At 43.9% G+C, this 15570-nt stretch overlaps 1 protein-coding gene across 4 annotated transcripts in view; it reads left to right on the top strand.

Moving 5' to 3' along the window:
* Positions 1-15570, top strand: part of DENND2B (DENN domain containing 2B) — a gene marked incomplete at its 5' end in the record, with an annotated part of 89353 nt that overhangs the window by 51559 nt on the left and 22224 nt on the right. For all 4 annotated transcript variants that reach the window (XM_084262648.1, XM_084262647.1, XM_084262646.1 and 1 more), the window contains 3 exons: positions 6553-6630; positions 10463-10603; positions 13512-13660. In XM_084262648.1, coding sequence (XP_084118774.1) covers positions 6553-6630; positions 10463-10603; positions 13512-13660 — 368 coding nt within the window. The remainder of the gene's footprint in view (positions 1-6552; positions 6631-10462; positions 10604-13511; positions 13661-15570) is intronic.

Raw genomic sequence — 15570 nt, 5'->3', positions numbered from 1 at the left:
CGTCCTGGAGAGAGATGCTCTTGTAATAGCCGGCGAGAGGTGGCTCTCACCTTCGAGAGCGTTTGGCAGTCCTCAGCTGCAGGCTCCATGTCTGGATGATCCTGCGAGGGTGGGTGGCTGGGCCTTCTGCAGAAGCTGGTGCTCCCGTTCCTTTGTTTATCGCTCTGTGTCAGCCTTTGTCTCCTTTGGCGTGTTGTGATATGAACAAACTGCTCCGCGTTTTCTTTTCTGCCTTTGGACTTCAGATTCTTTCAAACCCTTTGTTTGGGGAGTGTGTGCTAAAACCCTGCCAAAACTACCTCAAGGGATACAGTGACAATTACATTCTGTTTGTACTACAAATCCTGTACAGTATCCCCTTTAAATGTATTTATATTGTTTTGTTTCATTTTGGAACAGGATTAGAATGGAATGTAACCTATTGTACCACAGAGAACAGTCTGCACTTCCATAGATAGCGTGAATGTTTCCAGTTGTATCTTGATACCTCCAAGGCAATCGTGTAACAGCTTTCCTGGAGACTTGGTGTGAGGAGTATGCATCTTCATACAAAAGGAAATGAGATACAAGTAGAGATACTAGCTCATGCTGCTGTGCCATTTTACAGCAAATATTATATTTTTCTTTAATAACGCCAGATAATTTCACTTTCTTTTCCATGCTAATTAATCCATCGGCTTTCTAGGCTCTTTTCTAGCGCTGTTCTTGGGCTATGGCTCTGCAGCACGCACATGTCAGCAGCAAAGATGATTTGAGCAGCTCCTGCTGAGGCCTCAGCCTCACATGGCTGGTCACAGCCCTCTCCATTGGGCATCAGAATGGTGCTGGTGCTGCGGTGCAGCAGCCTGGGCAGGGGGAGGAGCACAGGAACAGCTGGAGCACACGGTGGGGAAGGAACAGAGGTGAAGCTGCTGCAACATGGACCTGTGTGTGCCTTGTAAAATAGTTTTTTAATTTGGCTTAGTCTATGCATAAGTTCATTTTACTAATTGTTTTGATTTAATATGTTAAAAAATTGCTTCTAAAGGATGTAACTGAAGTCTTGGCTCTTCTCTGTCTGTGCAACCCCTTGGCTTATGCCCTGTGAGAGCACAGTGGATATAGAAGGATCACAGCGGTGAAAGCTGGGACCTTCTCAGTGGGTTTCTTCTGTCAGAGCCTCCGCTGTAAGACCCACCAGTACTGTAAAATCTGCAAAACTTTCCTTACTGGGAGGCCATGAATGCTCAGAAAAAGGGTGTAGACAGATAGAGAGAAACCAGGCCTGTATCCTTTAGGAGATGCTTGGATCCCGTGCAAGCTTCTTGGCAGCCTGGGCTGTCAGTGGCCTTACGGTGGGGATCCACAGCTGTGCCAGCCTCTGTCCCCAGAGAAAGTCATGGCATGTAAGCATCTCAGGCTTTATTGCCATGGGAGCTGCTGTGGATGCTGAGGGGTGCCAGTTCTAGCTTGTGGGGTAATCTTAGAGTATGAGATACTGCATCCTCAAAATGATGCCCTGCAGTTCATTGTCACAGCTGGCAGCTGGTTCCTGGGAATAGCAGGAGACACACATTACTATCATATAGGCCAGACATCTTAGAAGACCCAGTTCTCAGAGCAGAAAGCATGGCAATGTCAGGTTTTCTTGGCTGGTAACTTTGTATGTGCAGAAATATGATGAAAACCTGCAGGGTCTGTTTCACCTTGTCCTACCTCTCTTTTCCCTCTCACAAAAACTGCTCCTCTAGCACTTTTCTAGGCTAAGATGGGCCAGCCCCAGGAGACGGTGTAGGAACAGATGCCTGAACATGAAGTGTGTATATCAAAACATGAAAACCAGTCATTAGGTGGGACTGGTTCATCCTGCATTTGCTGGGGCAGGACAGAGGAATTCATTACACTGTGAAAGCAACTTTCATGGGATGCAGACCAATGTTTATGGAACCAAAAAAAGCTCGATGGAAAACTTTTCCTTCCCCTGCCTTTCTTTCCTCTGTCCTCCCTCACTCAAGCACCTTTGGCACCCCTGTGAACAATGGGTATTCTGGCATTAAAAATTCATGGTTTACATATAACAAGAAGCCAATCTTTTGGATTTAAAGCACCCATAGTTGCCTCATGGCCTGAATTTGGATTTGCCCTAACAAGGAATTGAGAGCTGCTGCAGAATCTGGCTTGTGACTGACACATTTATTTTAGAGTCTCAACATTTGAACTGTTCTGATTGCCGACACCATTAAGGAACATCTCTGTTTCTGGGTGTGTTGGCTTGCTGGTGAGGCTGGGGCTTACGTGGCCAAGAGAACCTGATTGTGTTAGGCTTAAGAGAGTGGTGATCTGATCTGAAGCAATAGCTTGATTTCTGCAAACCTGCTTTTTAATTTCTTTATTTGTAGGTCTGTCATTCTTTAAATTAAGACAGCAACAAAGCAGCAGACTTCCCTAGAAGGAGCCTTGCTGGCTTTTCAGTTTTCTCTCTCTTTCTAAAACTGCCAAGCCTTAACTAATATGCACAGAAAATTGCTCATGGAAGGCATCTCATCTGTCATCTTGATGTCACCCATTCAAGCTACATGCCCTGTCAGCTTGTGTGTGGTTCTAATACAACTGAGCAGGAGATATTAGATATACATATATTTAATATAACTGTGCTGGGAGGTTAATCAGGAATACTGTGTTTCCCTGTTTGAGCTCTGGATTGGATCTGCATCTTTGATTGTTCCAAGATCAAGGCAGTTCTAGAGTCAAGTAAGAATAAAACAGTGTCTTTTTCTCTCTCCTGCAGAAGGGAGCAAATGTTACACAGTGTGTGTGTGTGTGTGTGTAAAAATGGCATTTGCATTGTCATCCAAAGTTATGTACTATCTCTGTTATATGATCATTGCTTTAACTACAGCTAATTGCAATTGAAGCCTCTATGGTTTTATTCTCAAAGGGAACCCTTTAGAGGCTTATGCAGAGCTCATGCATGTGCTTTGCAAAGGCTGCTTCCTTCAGACAAGCCAACTGCTGCTGTGCAATTGTGATGGTCCTTTTACACCTGGCCTTGGGGCAGCCTTTACCACTTCCTTCAGTTTTCCTAAGAATGGTCTCTGGGGAATTATTTAGAAGATCTCAGGTGAAATGTCCTGTCCATTTGGGGGAGGAAGGAGCCCAGTCCTTCTGGAGTCTTCAGCTTCATGCTAGTCAGCACTTCTGCTTCTTTGAGATGGCAGGTAGGCCTGTGGTGCACGTTTCTCTTTCTTGCTCTTTGGTAGGTCTGATTTTGCTGCCTTTCCTCTCCACACAGTGTGTCTTCAGGTAGATGGGAGGAGCTAGGAAGTGAAGTGCAAGAGGAAAAACATTGTGTTTTGTTGTCACTGCTTTCATTCCTCTGATGTCAAAATGCTGGGTCTAGCATTCCCCAGTTGTTTTGGAGCTGTGAAACCAGGAGCTTTCCTGACATCCCACAGCCTCACTGGTATCTTAAAAACCCCAAACCACTGAGTAAGATGAATGGCCGGTGAGTATGCATGCTGCAGGGACAGCCTGCCTTGCATTGAAAGCAGGCACACACAGGGTGTGAGAGACTCTGAGCTGTGCCAGACTGGGAGGAGATCTCTGAAGGCTCCCCTAGATTTCAAGTACATGGGCAGAGAGGTTTGATTTGAAAGACAGAAATGGCAGGCTTATTTATTGGAGCAAAAGCCTCCTGTTTCTTCTGCCATAGCAGGTTTTGGAGTGGGCTTTATTCAGTAAACTTCAGATTAAACTCACTGTAAAAAATAACTGTCCTGAGCCGCCTGCAGACCAGCCCTGATGCACATCTCAGCTCCTCCATATCATAGCCAAGTTCTTGTCAGTTCATATTCATCCTCTTGGGAAACTCTTGTTATCGACAAAATTCACTAGCATTTTCATTCTTGATACTGGACTAAGCCTGAAAATATCCTGGGCTCCAAGAAAACAAACTGAAAATAAATCAAACCCAAAACATCATTCCCTCCATCCTCCTTCTTCTAGAAGGAGTGCAGTGTATCAGGGCAGAGTCACTCAGATGCCTCTCAGCTGTACTTTACCATGCAGCTTCCCTGAACTGGACCTATTTATCGTGTGGAAGAGTGAGCCTTAGAGGACATGCCTCCAAGGCTTTGTAGCTACCTTGTGGAGCACAGCCTGCAACTTGGAAGCGCTCTCTTCTGAGAAAGGTTGAAACCAGTACTGTTGGCCAGACCCAGTGCCTGAGTCTCGCCTAGTGAAGTGAGATGAGTCCAGGCGGAGAACAGAGGAGTGTCATGTCCCCTATATTCTTTTTTTTGGGAAAGAAGCAAGTGAAAGCACAGTGAACAGGTGTTTCAGATCCATCTTTGAGATGTAAACTTATGGCTGAGAGGGGAGGTTATGTGAATAGTTGCCAGTGTTAGAAATTTGAGAAGTCCTGCCCCTCGGATCGTCTCTGCCTGAGGCTTTTGCCTGCCGCCTCTTACAGATGATTTCTGTGCATCTGGGAGGCTGTGCCCTTTGCAAGAAAAGTCTCTGAAGTAGCAGAAGAGGATGTTCTATACAATAAGTGCAAGGAGGGAAGAATCCCAGCTCTGAGAGCTTTTAAGATGTTTGAATGTAGCCTTTAAGATGTTTGAAAGCAATTCTGTTTCATAAAGGAGAATCTTTGAGTAAGCGCTGAGCAGTTATTGTTTCTGGTCTTATAGATGACCCAGGAATGTGATGTTTTTACTGGCACTCAGTGAGACAGCTCTTGGTTGGGAGCTATCCAAGGCTCCTGGCATGGCTTCGGCATTCCTGCAGATTTGACACAATGATTTTAACCAAAATCCCACATGCTTGATATAATCACTCAGTGCCTTTAGAAAGGGTTTTATACCTAATATGGACAAAAAAGGGCTCTGCTTTTTCAGAGATGTGACGTGTAGCGAGCAGGTTTGGATCCAGAAATAGACTCATCTGCGTTCACTTAGCTTTGGTATTTTTTTGTGGTCTTTCTAACAGGCAGGCACCTGCTGACTGTCCAACTCTAGATTGCAATATTCAGATTTAAAATGCACAGCTACCCCTTGGTTTCTCTTGATTGACATCCTTGTGGCATCTAAATGTCAGACACACCATGGGGGAGTTAATCACTGTATCAGCAGAGTCTAATGATGAGACAAAAATAAAAATATGTGGATGCAGAGGAGATGATCAACCACTTTGGCTAAGCATACAAGTGGGCAGAAGCTGATGGAAACAGTGACTGGGCTCCTTTATCACAGAGCTGTTATTAATGGGAATGGTTCTGTCACTGCTGCAAATCAATAATATACAGCTGTGCAGAGAGGGTACGTGGTGCCAAGGGATTGTTTTACAGCCCCTTTTCACTACATGTGCCACAAGCACAGCTGACTCCATGAGATGCAAAGAAGGAGGCAGCCTCACCTGTTGCCTCAGACCCTGCTTTCAGCTTTTTGCAGCTGGGGTACTGGGGTTTGCTAGCTTCCCTGCAGATGTTCTGTACCGTGAGGGACATAGTTCCTGGACAAGGCAGCGTTCCTCACACTGTACCTTGGGACTACATGTGACTGCATCTGGAGTCAGCAAACTGCCTTGTTAAAGCACCAGCTCCTAGAAAGCGTGTGTCTGCTGATCTGCTGAAAACCAGTTGCAACTACACAAAAGTGCCATGCTGCATCTGCATGGATGTCACTGCCATCTGCGTACACGTGCAGGACACAGGCAGACCAGCTCTGTGCTCTGAGGGTTCTGCCAGTGAGAATGGTTTTTCTAAGGTTCTCACAAGTGGCCTAATTCTACTTCTTTTCCAGAAAACATGCTGAATCCAGCAGAAGGTTGTACCCTTCTTTCACACACGGTGCTGCTGGGCCTTTCCAGTCAGTGGTGCGAGCAGGGTTGCAGAGTCCTGTGTGCTGAGGGAGTACATGTTACTCATGGCAGTTTAAACCATTTGCTTCTCTAGGAAATGTCTTTGACAGGGTGGTGATAGAGGACGGTCTTCATAGTGTAGGAAATTTTTGGGGGATGGAGGGATGTGCATCATCTATTCGTACTTGCCACTGTTTAAGTTATTTAAGAATTTATCACACATTACTCTGAGGAAGTTAATAATTTAGCTCATGCAGCTCACCTTTGTTTAGGTCTGTGAGCTTGCTTTCTTTAAGTTGAGCTCTCTCTGAACATCATGGAGTGAATGGGGCAACTATAGCCATCATAACCACCCTTAGCGTTGTAGTTCTCATCTCCCAGCATGTCGTCCTGGGGTGGCCCTACTCCTTGTGCGACAGGCACGAGTTCATGAGTTAAGAGTTGTAGTTAAATGTGCATTTATGTCTGCCAGCTCTGGTGTATTGGAATACAGCTCCAGTGCACTGTGATTTCCAGAGTGGATAAGCAGTATTTATGATTTCTAGTTTCCTGTCTTATGGAAGAAATATGATGCTTTTCCAAGAGTAGCTGTTTTGATGGAGAAATGGATAGAGAAAGATGTCACATGATAGCAGTGTGATCAGAGAGAGAAGCGTATTTCCTTATGACTCTAAATTAATATGTAATTTCAACCTCTTTTTTTACTGTTATCAGCCAAGTGGAAAAGGCCCACGCCTGCCCGAAGTTTATTGTGTCATCAGCCGGCTGGGGTGCTTTGACTTATTTTCCAAGGTAAGAAGGGTTTTTTGGGTATTGCTTTTTAATTTGGTTGTTTACGGAGACGCATCTGCAGCGGTGAACCAGACGAGAAGAATTTCTTCCTTTGATGGGAGATAACTGTATTTTACAGTTGCTGTTTTGGATATTCCATCCCTATTATTGGGGTCATCAAAGAATGTCTTATTACTTCTGCGACTGAGGCAGAACTTGATTCAGAAACCATCTGGGTGTCTGTATGATCTGGCTGACTGAAGTTTTTTCCGTTGTTTTCTAAAGCAGTTCTGTGCTGAGCTGTAATTCTTGGCATCCACTCTTTGAAGGATGGGCCAGTACCACTTTTACTCCAATACCCGATGGAATGATGAGGTTAAGAGAAAAGATGATTTGATAAGTGAATTCTATATGCTTAACTCCATTGAGATGGCTTTTTCATCCTTGGAGGCTAGGAAAACATGGATAATCTTTTCATTGGCCTCCACATTAATGAATTCAGAGTTGCTGATGTGGTTTACCTTGCTAACAACACATCTTGACACGAGTTTCAAGACAACAAGCAGGGCACTGCAGCTAAACTGAGGGATTGAATAGCCATAGAAACAATGAACTGCCAGTCAGCTCCACAGCCACAAGCATTCTTCTGTTGTAAGACAAAAGGTTAATAAAGTTAACTCTGTATAACATTTCTGATTGATTAACATTTGAAATATCTGGCTAGGTTCCAGTTTAAGGCCTCCTAGTCCTCTGAGAGTGTCTCTTGCAAAATATAGCAAGCGTCTAAGGCTATCGTGTAGGGTTTACTGGTAATCTGTGGACAACAATGATACCTCTACTGTCAAATGGCTGCCTTCCCTTTTTCCAATTTTGATACAATGTTCATAGAAATGCTGTTTTAATTTGCCAGAGATTTTCACTTCAGGTGTGGGAAATCTCACAGAACTTACACAGATTTGCATTTGTGTAGGAATAAAGTTGAACATGTGAGTCACTGACATTAATAAAAATCATAGTTATTTATATTACTCATAAGATCTAATAATCACAGGGAACTTCATCTTCAAAGTAGGTTTCAAACTTTTCTAGACAAAACTTTGCTTAACACAAATCTTGAGTGAAGAAAAACAATTGGGTTGCAATAGTTAATTGCAACTCTGCTTCTGATGTCTTTCATAAAGCTCTGAAATCAAGGGTTTATAGCAGTGTCTCTTCAACATAATCTGTATCTAAACACAGATATCTGTGAGTGAAACAGGATGTGTTGTTCTGGGAGGATAGCACAGCTCACCAAACTCATGGTCTGGAGAGATGTCATGATAGTGCATTAATATTCAAAAGAAAAAAATTGGTGGAGGAAAAAAAATTAAAAATAAATAGAATTAAGTATCCTCCTTCCAGCCAAGGTATAAACTCTAGAGGAGACAAAGGAGGCCACACCAAAAGTGCAAATAATGCTCTCTCCCAGTTCAATCCGTAACTTGGAAAAAAGCGTCTGATCACCCAGCCAAAGCAAACCCAAGGCTGACAGGTGAGTCTAATTGCACTGGCATCAGATGGGGCTGTTCCCAGGCAGCCTGGGCCTGGCCATACAGACCTCAAATTCTTGGTCTGTGCAGGAAGGCAGTTTCTCATTCTGTTGCATATTTGGTGCTGAATGGGGCTGAAACACACCTACACACCTCTGCTCTATTTCAACTACTGGACTCATGGGGGGTTGAGCCACAGAAGGACCCCATCTGCACAGGAGTCTGGCCACAGTGGTGCTGTCCTACAAAGGGCTGGTCACCTTCTGACCACACCAGCGCTGGAGTGGGAGCAGCATGTTGGGCAGCACATGGGCTGGATCTAGCACAGCTCTACAGCATGCACTCCAAGCACTGCGTTTGGAAAGGGTTTGGATGAAGCAGATCTTAAGTGGAGGAGGAAGAGTTTGGGCCTTGGCATTCCTGTTGGTTTTGAAGATAGATGTGGTGTGGATGGAGACGAAAGTTCTTGAAAGTGAGTCTCTTCTTCCAGCCTATTAAGAAGAACCAGGGCTGTCCTAATTAAAAAATCCAGTGAAAGAGAGGAAAATGATCCCAATGGTGCTCTTTGCCAAATTAGTAAAAACAAGGAACAGTTGTCTTTACAGAAAAATGTGAGTGGTGAAAGAGCATGAGATATTAAACCTTGGATATTATTTATCAGAAAAGCAAAGAGAGTCCTCTGTTTTAAAATGTTTATCATCCTGTTTCTCATAGCCAGCATTATTTTCATCTTCCTCAAAGCCTTTTATGCTCACTGCTGTAATACCTACTGCTGAGACAGACTTGAGAACCACAGACATCCAGTTCATTTGGTCATGGTTTCAACAGATGTTTTTGACCATTTTATCTCCCGAGATCTCTGTTCAACTTTTATTTGGTTTAAATGCTCCTCTTTGTTTGTGTTACAAAGGTTGTTGAGACAGGGATATGACACACATGGCCCCCAAATCCATCTAATGCACTATTAGATGCTTTATGCAGCATATTATGCATATTCATCTAATAGTGACCGCAGGAAAGGAGATAGGTGTTGGACACATCACAACTGTGTGCTGGTAGTGTGCAGGAGAACCAGGGACCTGGGGCATAGCTTTGGCTCGTTACAGCTTCCCATTTGGGCAGCTGGTTTTGTTTGGTGAGAATAGTTGTTGTGCTGCAAATTACATCAGGAATGAAATTAATCTTTTCATTTATGGTTATCTGCCCCTTCCATGGGCTGGAATGCAAGCTATGTATATAAGGTCAGCTTTGCTTTAGTTAGGTCTTTGCTGTGTTGCAAGGAGGAAGGGGAAACTGTGCCAGCATATGCCTCTGCTGGCACTGGTGTCACTAGCTGTCGTTGTAAGGCACCAGTTTGTGCTTAAGTATCTTTTAATGTTCAGTTTCAGTAAAAAGCATTTCCAAGAGAAACAAGGGAAAATGCCTGGCTCAGACCCACTAACTCTTGTACGGCCTTTCGCTCTTGAGTGGTGGTTGAAAGATCACCATTTCAGGTCAAACCACTAACTGCTTTGTAGCTTGCTTTCTTGTCTTCTTTAGGTTTATCATCTATATGGTCTGTCTAATGTGGGAAAACTTAGCTGTGATCTAATTTATGTTGGCCCATGTGACCAAAGAGAAAATAAAATAATAATCCTCTCTATCTTTAAGAAGTTCCATCTGCTTATTTCAAAACTAGATTGCCTGCTCTGCATCATGTCAAACAGAAAATGACCTCAATGCAGGCACCCAGTGTAAATAAACAGCTGGGCACGCTTGATGAGGCTGCTCACGGCTGGCTCCAGCTCAGCATGGACTGTGACATGACTGCTGCTGCCACGGCCGGGACTCTCACAGGACCTCTTTCCTGGTGGAGCTCTGCTGGTAGCATAGTGTGGCAGGATGTCTTTCCTTGCTGGTCTGGCTTTTTTTCTGCCCTCTCATCTCTGAGACATCATACTGACCTGGCCTGAGATGATGGGATTTGCCTTGATCTTTCTCTCCTTCAGCTCAACTAGTTGAAATCCAATAATACAGGTCTCTCTTGGCATAGAGTCTTCTTTCTACTTTCCAGATTTGTTACTTCTCCCGATTTGTTATTTCTTCCTTGTGAATATCCACTTCATTCACAAACAGGCTCCATTTTGTAACTGGAAAACGTCTCATTTTTTGAGTACGATCGAGTTCTGTGACTTCAATGGTAGTGAAGAAATGAGTGGCAGAGGAGAATTAAACTTAGATCTGCCATGTTTTTAGGCACATCTGGGTCAAATGATGCTTCAAAAGTGTATGTAGTGCTGACATGTGCTGTCTCTTTCTCTCCTATGCATTTACTAATGGATCAGATCCTGGACGAGGTTGAAAGGAGACGGGGAATATCTGCTGCCTTGGTTTATCCATTTATGAGGAGTCTTATGGAATCTCCTTTTCCTGCACCTGGAAAGACAATCAAAGTCAAAACCTTTCTGCCTGGAGCTGGAAATGAGGTAAAAAGCAACTGCAAACATTAACAGTTAAATGCTACTCCCTCACCACTCTGGTACCAAGCAGCAAAAGGAAAACAGGCCATGGGAGGTGGCACACCCCAAAGAGAGCACTGCAGAAGCTGCACCGAGTGCTGATATGCTAATGCCGGTTCCCACTGTTGATTGTGAGCCAATTTAGTGTTATGTGTCCATTACTGTAAGTTGTGTTTAAGAAAACCCACAAACGCCACCACTGTTGCAGTATGCCTGGCCTAGCGCGTTTAACAGAACGACAGCGTTGCTGGGCTACGTCACAGCGATAACACCTGAGCGCAGTTTTCCCACGCCAACTGTACTCACACAGGCCAGCAGCTGGTTGGTACTGCAAACCCCATTGCTGCCTGTCCTGGGTAGGAGGAGTGACCAGCAGCATTGAAGTGCCTCTTTTTGGCAATAAATACCCTTTAACTGTCCCTCTAATAAAAAGTCTATATTTGGGAAGGCATGTCATATGAAAGGGGGGTTGTGTGTGTGTGTGCACATGCACAAGATGTAATTTCCTTTTATTACTGACAGGAGTAACTAGGAGAGTAGTATTAGACAACACAGACCTTACTGGAAAATGACAGTATTGATGCCTTGCTTAAGAAGTTTTTTGTCACTTGAGGCTTGCTAGCCATTCTCCGTGCCCAATCCTGCTCCCTGCACGTCCCTGTGTTCAGTAGCTCCACTCAGATGGGCAAGCACACAGAGGAAACACATCTATGCAGATAGGAACAGAATGTGTCCCTGTTACTGAAAGCAGGAAAAAAACCAACCAAACCCTCTAGGGTTACTTTACAGTCCTCAGGGTTAGATTTACTGTGCTATATTTTATCCAAGTGTAATGCTATTGACTTCAATGGAGCAGGCCTGTGACATAACATGGTAGGAAATGTAAAGGGTTACTTGTGTAAATGACTTGCAAGGCATGTGTAAGACACAAGCATTTTCTTCTGGAGAAGGAAAGGAAAATTAAAAGGCTGACTGGCATAACAGTGGTAAGATCTGATAATGCTGTTTTGATGTGAATATATCTGGGAACCATGGATCTGCAACTTCTCTGTCCTCCACTCAAGCTTCTGAACTCTCCCAGAGAAAAACATTAAGATAATTCCAAACAAACAAACAACTCTCTTCTGGCTGAGCTTTGCTCTCTGTTATGCTAGTACAAACTTGTTATTTAAATGGAATGCACTGGCTTAATTAGGAACAGAGTCTTGTCCTTCCATTGTGGCTCTTCTGGCTTAAACAAAGATGATTATTAATTGGGAAGTAGACAGAATATTTCTTTGTGACGAGCAGATTAAAGCAGAAGGTTTTGCCAGGCAACAGAAAACATCCATGGCATTTGTAAAAGCTGCCGTAACTTGCATTGCATCCTACCCTGCAGCAAGATTTTAGCTTTGCAAGGTCTGTAGTAAAACCAGCTCCTCATGATTTGGCACGTAGACGTGATATGAGCTTGTGCTCCCAGTGCTAAGGAATGGAAGTGGCACCCGTACCGAATGTGAGAACGGGGTCGGCTGGCAGGAAATTACACCCTCACGCCACGATTTGATTCCCACTGCTGTGGGAGGCAACAGCTGAGCCACACCACCATGAAGTGTCTGTAGTCCAGGCTTTAGAAAAACAGATCTGTACACGAATACTCTTCTAGCAGTCTCTTTCTTTTTACAGTCCTGTGCTACTGATCCCAAATAATATTACAGCTAAACTGGTATGGACTGGTTTCACTTCTGGTGTCCTGTGGTCTTGCTGCTGATTGTATCCTCAAAGCACTGTGTTTGTGAGGAATTTTGTAAGGGCTACTCAAGTTTAAAACCACTACAGTATGCTTGTGGAATGTGGTGTCATGTGTGTGAAGACATAAAAGTGGTCTAAAGCAATAAAGTGACGGTGATTTTCGGACATATGGAAAGAAAGAGATGTATATGTTCCTGTTAAGATGTCTTCAGAGATTTCAACACAGCTTCAAGTTGGCCAACTTTTCCCCTTTCCCTTCTGTTTCCTTAAATTCCTCAGTAGTTCATCATTTGCTGTCTTGCACTTCATATTTTTCTCCCTCTGTTACTCTCTTCTTCATGTTATTTTTCCCTCTTCTTTTTTCTGTCCTTTACCTTCAAGTTCCACATCTGAGCATGTCAATTGCAGAGTAAAAGGAAGATATAATAAAGGAACCAAGCAAAAGACATTTGAGAAAAGGAAGGAGAGGGCCTGAGGTCATGGATGAAGTATGAAAATTAGACTTTAAAGGGATGTCACAAGTCACCATCTAAGACCTTGTCCTGACTCCCCAGTTAAGTATATATATGTATATATTTTTCTGACAAAAAAAAAAAAGGTTTTGAATCGTTATCTAGTGAATTATGCATCACAGAAGAGTGAAAATGAAGTCAATTGGGTTTAAATTTTGCCTGACCTTCAAGTTCAGTGCCTGGCTGCTATCTAGATGGTAATTTGAATCACTACCCAAGTTTATAACCAAATTTACCTTGTTGTTATGGCTATTTTAACCCCGTAAACTTCCAGCTCCAGTGTTTCCAGTTTATTACTTGCTTCACACTGTTGACTCAGCCAAGCTTTACATCTCAGACAGGATGTTTGGAAGGCAGAATTATGCTTCCTTCAGAAATAACAGCAGGTTTAACACCCACAACTGTATTCTGGGAAGAAGAATGAGTTGATAGTGAATTGTGTAAGAGACCATTTCTCTGGGGTGCTGTGCCTCTAGCCTCAGTTTCTAAAAGAGGATGGGAGTCATTCTTGTGTGTCCCCTCAACAGGCAAGCATGGAACTGTGCTGGAGGGCCCAGGCTGGGGTGCTGGGGGCCCTTGGTGCTGTCAGCCCTGGCTGGTGATGCTTACTGATGTTTGTTGGATGTGTTCAGGTCATTGAGCTGCGACGGCCGATGGACTCGCGCCTGGAACACGTGGACTTTGAATGCCTCTTCAAGTGCCTCAGCGTCCGCCAGATCATCCGGATCTTCGCCTCTCTCCTGCTGGAGCGGCGTGTGATTTTTGTAGCAGATAAGCTCAGGTGAGTGGCAAAGGGACCTGAACCACTTTTTTGTTCGTGTGGGTACTATCTCCTGGTAAAAATAGCTGTATGAACTGTCCAGAATGGTTGTCAGATTGTCAGGATCTTCTCACTGTAGGATTTCAGTAATTTTTACATTAATGGAAGGTGGGACACACATTTCCTAGCTGTCACTAGCTACAAGCCACTTGTTCTTACTTCACTGTCTGTAAAATGGGGATACCAATGCTCATCTGCTTCATAGACAGCAAATGTTTGCACCACCTTTTGAAGTAATATAATCCTAGTCATACTTAATATCAGGTTTTTGGAACAGAGCATTCGTGAGCAGTGGCAGAGATGGCCTCTGAGGGGCTGCATTCATCTTGTGGCCATGCGCTGCAGCTGGGCAGGGAAGTGGGGTTTTGCTCCAGGCAGTACTGAGTGTTTGTAATGAGGACTAGGTTTCAAATCCTGCACTACCAAACCCATCCAGTTGGCGTGATAAGAATGCTGTTATGTTTTTCCTGGTGCTCAGATGACCTGAAAACATTTCCCTTCCAAAGCTCCATCTTGGACTCCTTGCTGCATCCTTTCAACATGAGTCTTACTTCCCTACCCTTTGATTGCAGCCTCCCCTCCTTGGCTCATCTGAGGCATGAACACAGGTGTAAAGAGTGAGAGCAACTGGTTGTGTCTCCACATAAACAGGAGGGTAGACAGTGGCAGGACATTTTAAAAGGGTAATCAATGGCAGGACAAGGGGGAATGGATTAAAGCTAAAGGAAGTAAGGTTTAGATTAGATAGTAGGGGGAAGCTCTTTACAGAGAGAGTGGTAAGGTCCTGGAATGGACTGCCCAGGGAAGTGGTGGATGCCCCATCCCTGGAGATGTTCAAGGCCGGGTTGGATGGGTCCCTGGGCAACCTTGTCTAGATCATGCCTGGAGGTTGGTGGCCCTGCCTGTGGCAGTGGGTTGGAACTCTGTGATCCCTGGGGTCCCGTCCAATATGATTCTATGGCCTTTACCAAGGACATGGGAGCCCTGTGTAGGCTGCACCCCTGCCCTGCAGCAAAGAATCATTCCTTTTTTAGATGCTCACATAATCCTTATAGAAAAGTGCAGACATTTTAAAGAAGACGTTCTTTGTTGTGGTGTGATAAATAAAAAAATGGCAAATAAAAATAAAGGCCGTAATTTATTAGTCTCAGGAACATCCAGCATCTTTTAAAAAGACACAGAAGACTGTATGGGTGGTTAAAAACACAGATGGATCTACCCAAACAAACTCTGTTAAACACTTTATCAGCTCCGACCTTCTCTGAATGACCGCCAGAAATAATAGCTGCACTTAGTGGCCGCCAGTGTATATAATAGCAAAAATACTTTGCATAGTAAAAGCTTTACAACCTTTAGGGGAGAATTTCTTAAAGCTGCAGACCCTTCTCAGGTTATAAAGTTACTTCCTTAGCAGTCTTTTTTGTTGTCTAGAACAACAGGAACATTTTATTTCATCCCTTACCCTGTCAGTAACCCTTGGTTTGAATGACCATTTGGGATAGCTTAGTTTCACATAAACTCCTGGTGAGAACTGTGCAGCTAGTCCAGGGTTTCTGCAGTGCTTTAGTAGATGATGTGGGTCTCACCAGGAATACCAGGGCAGGTGGCTTTTGAAAATACCGCTGGTGTCTTCCTTCTGACTTTTTCTGCAGCATGCTTAATTACATCATTCTTGTTTCTACCTCATTGTTCATTCAGCAGAATTAGTGGCACCCACAAACCATTAACTCAGAATGGCACAGGTCAGCATTCCCTCAAATGGCACAGCAATTTGAGTGAAAAAGATCACAGAAATATGACAGAGAAAATGAGGGCCAAGCTGTGCTACTGACAAATGTTGCCCTACTTTGGTGTTCCTAGTCACTCCTTTG

Source organism: Gallinula chloropus (assembly GCF_964237585.1).
Source record: "Gallinula chloropus genome assembly, chromosome: 4".
NCBI classification, from domain to species: domain Eukaryota; kingdom Metazoa; phylum Chordata; class Aves; order Gruiformes; family Rallidae; genus Gallinula; species Gallinula chloropus.
Note: the sequence above shows the minus strand (reverse complement) of the source record. Positions and strands in the feature narration are given on the sequence as shown.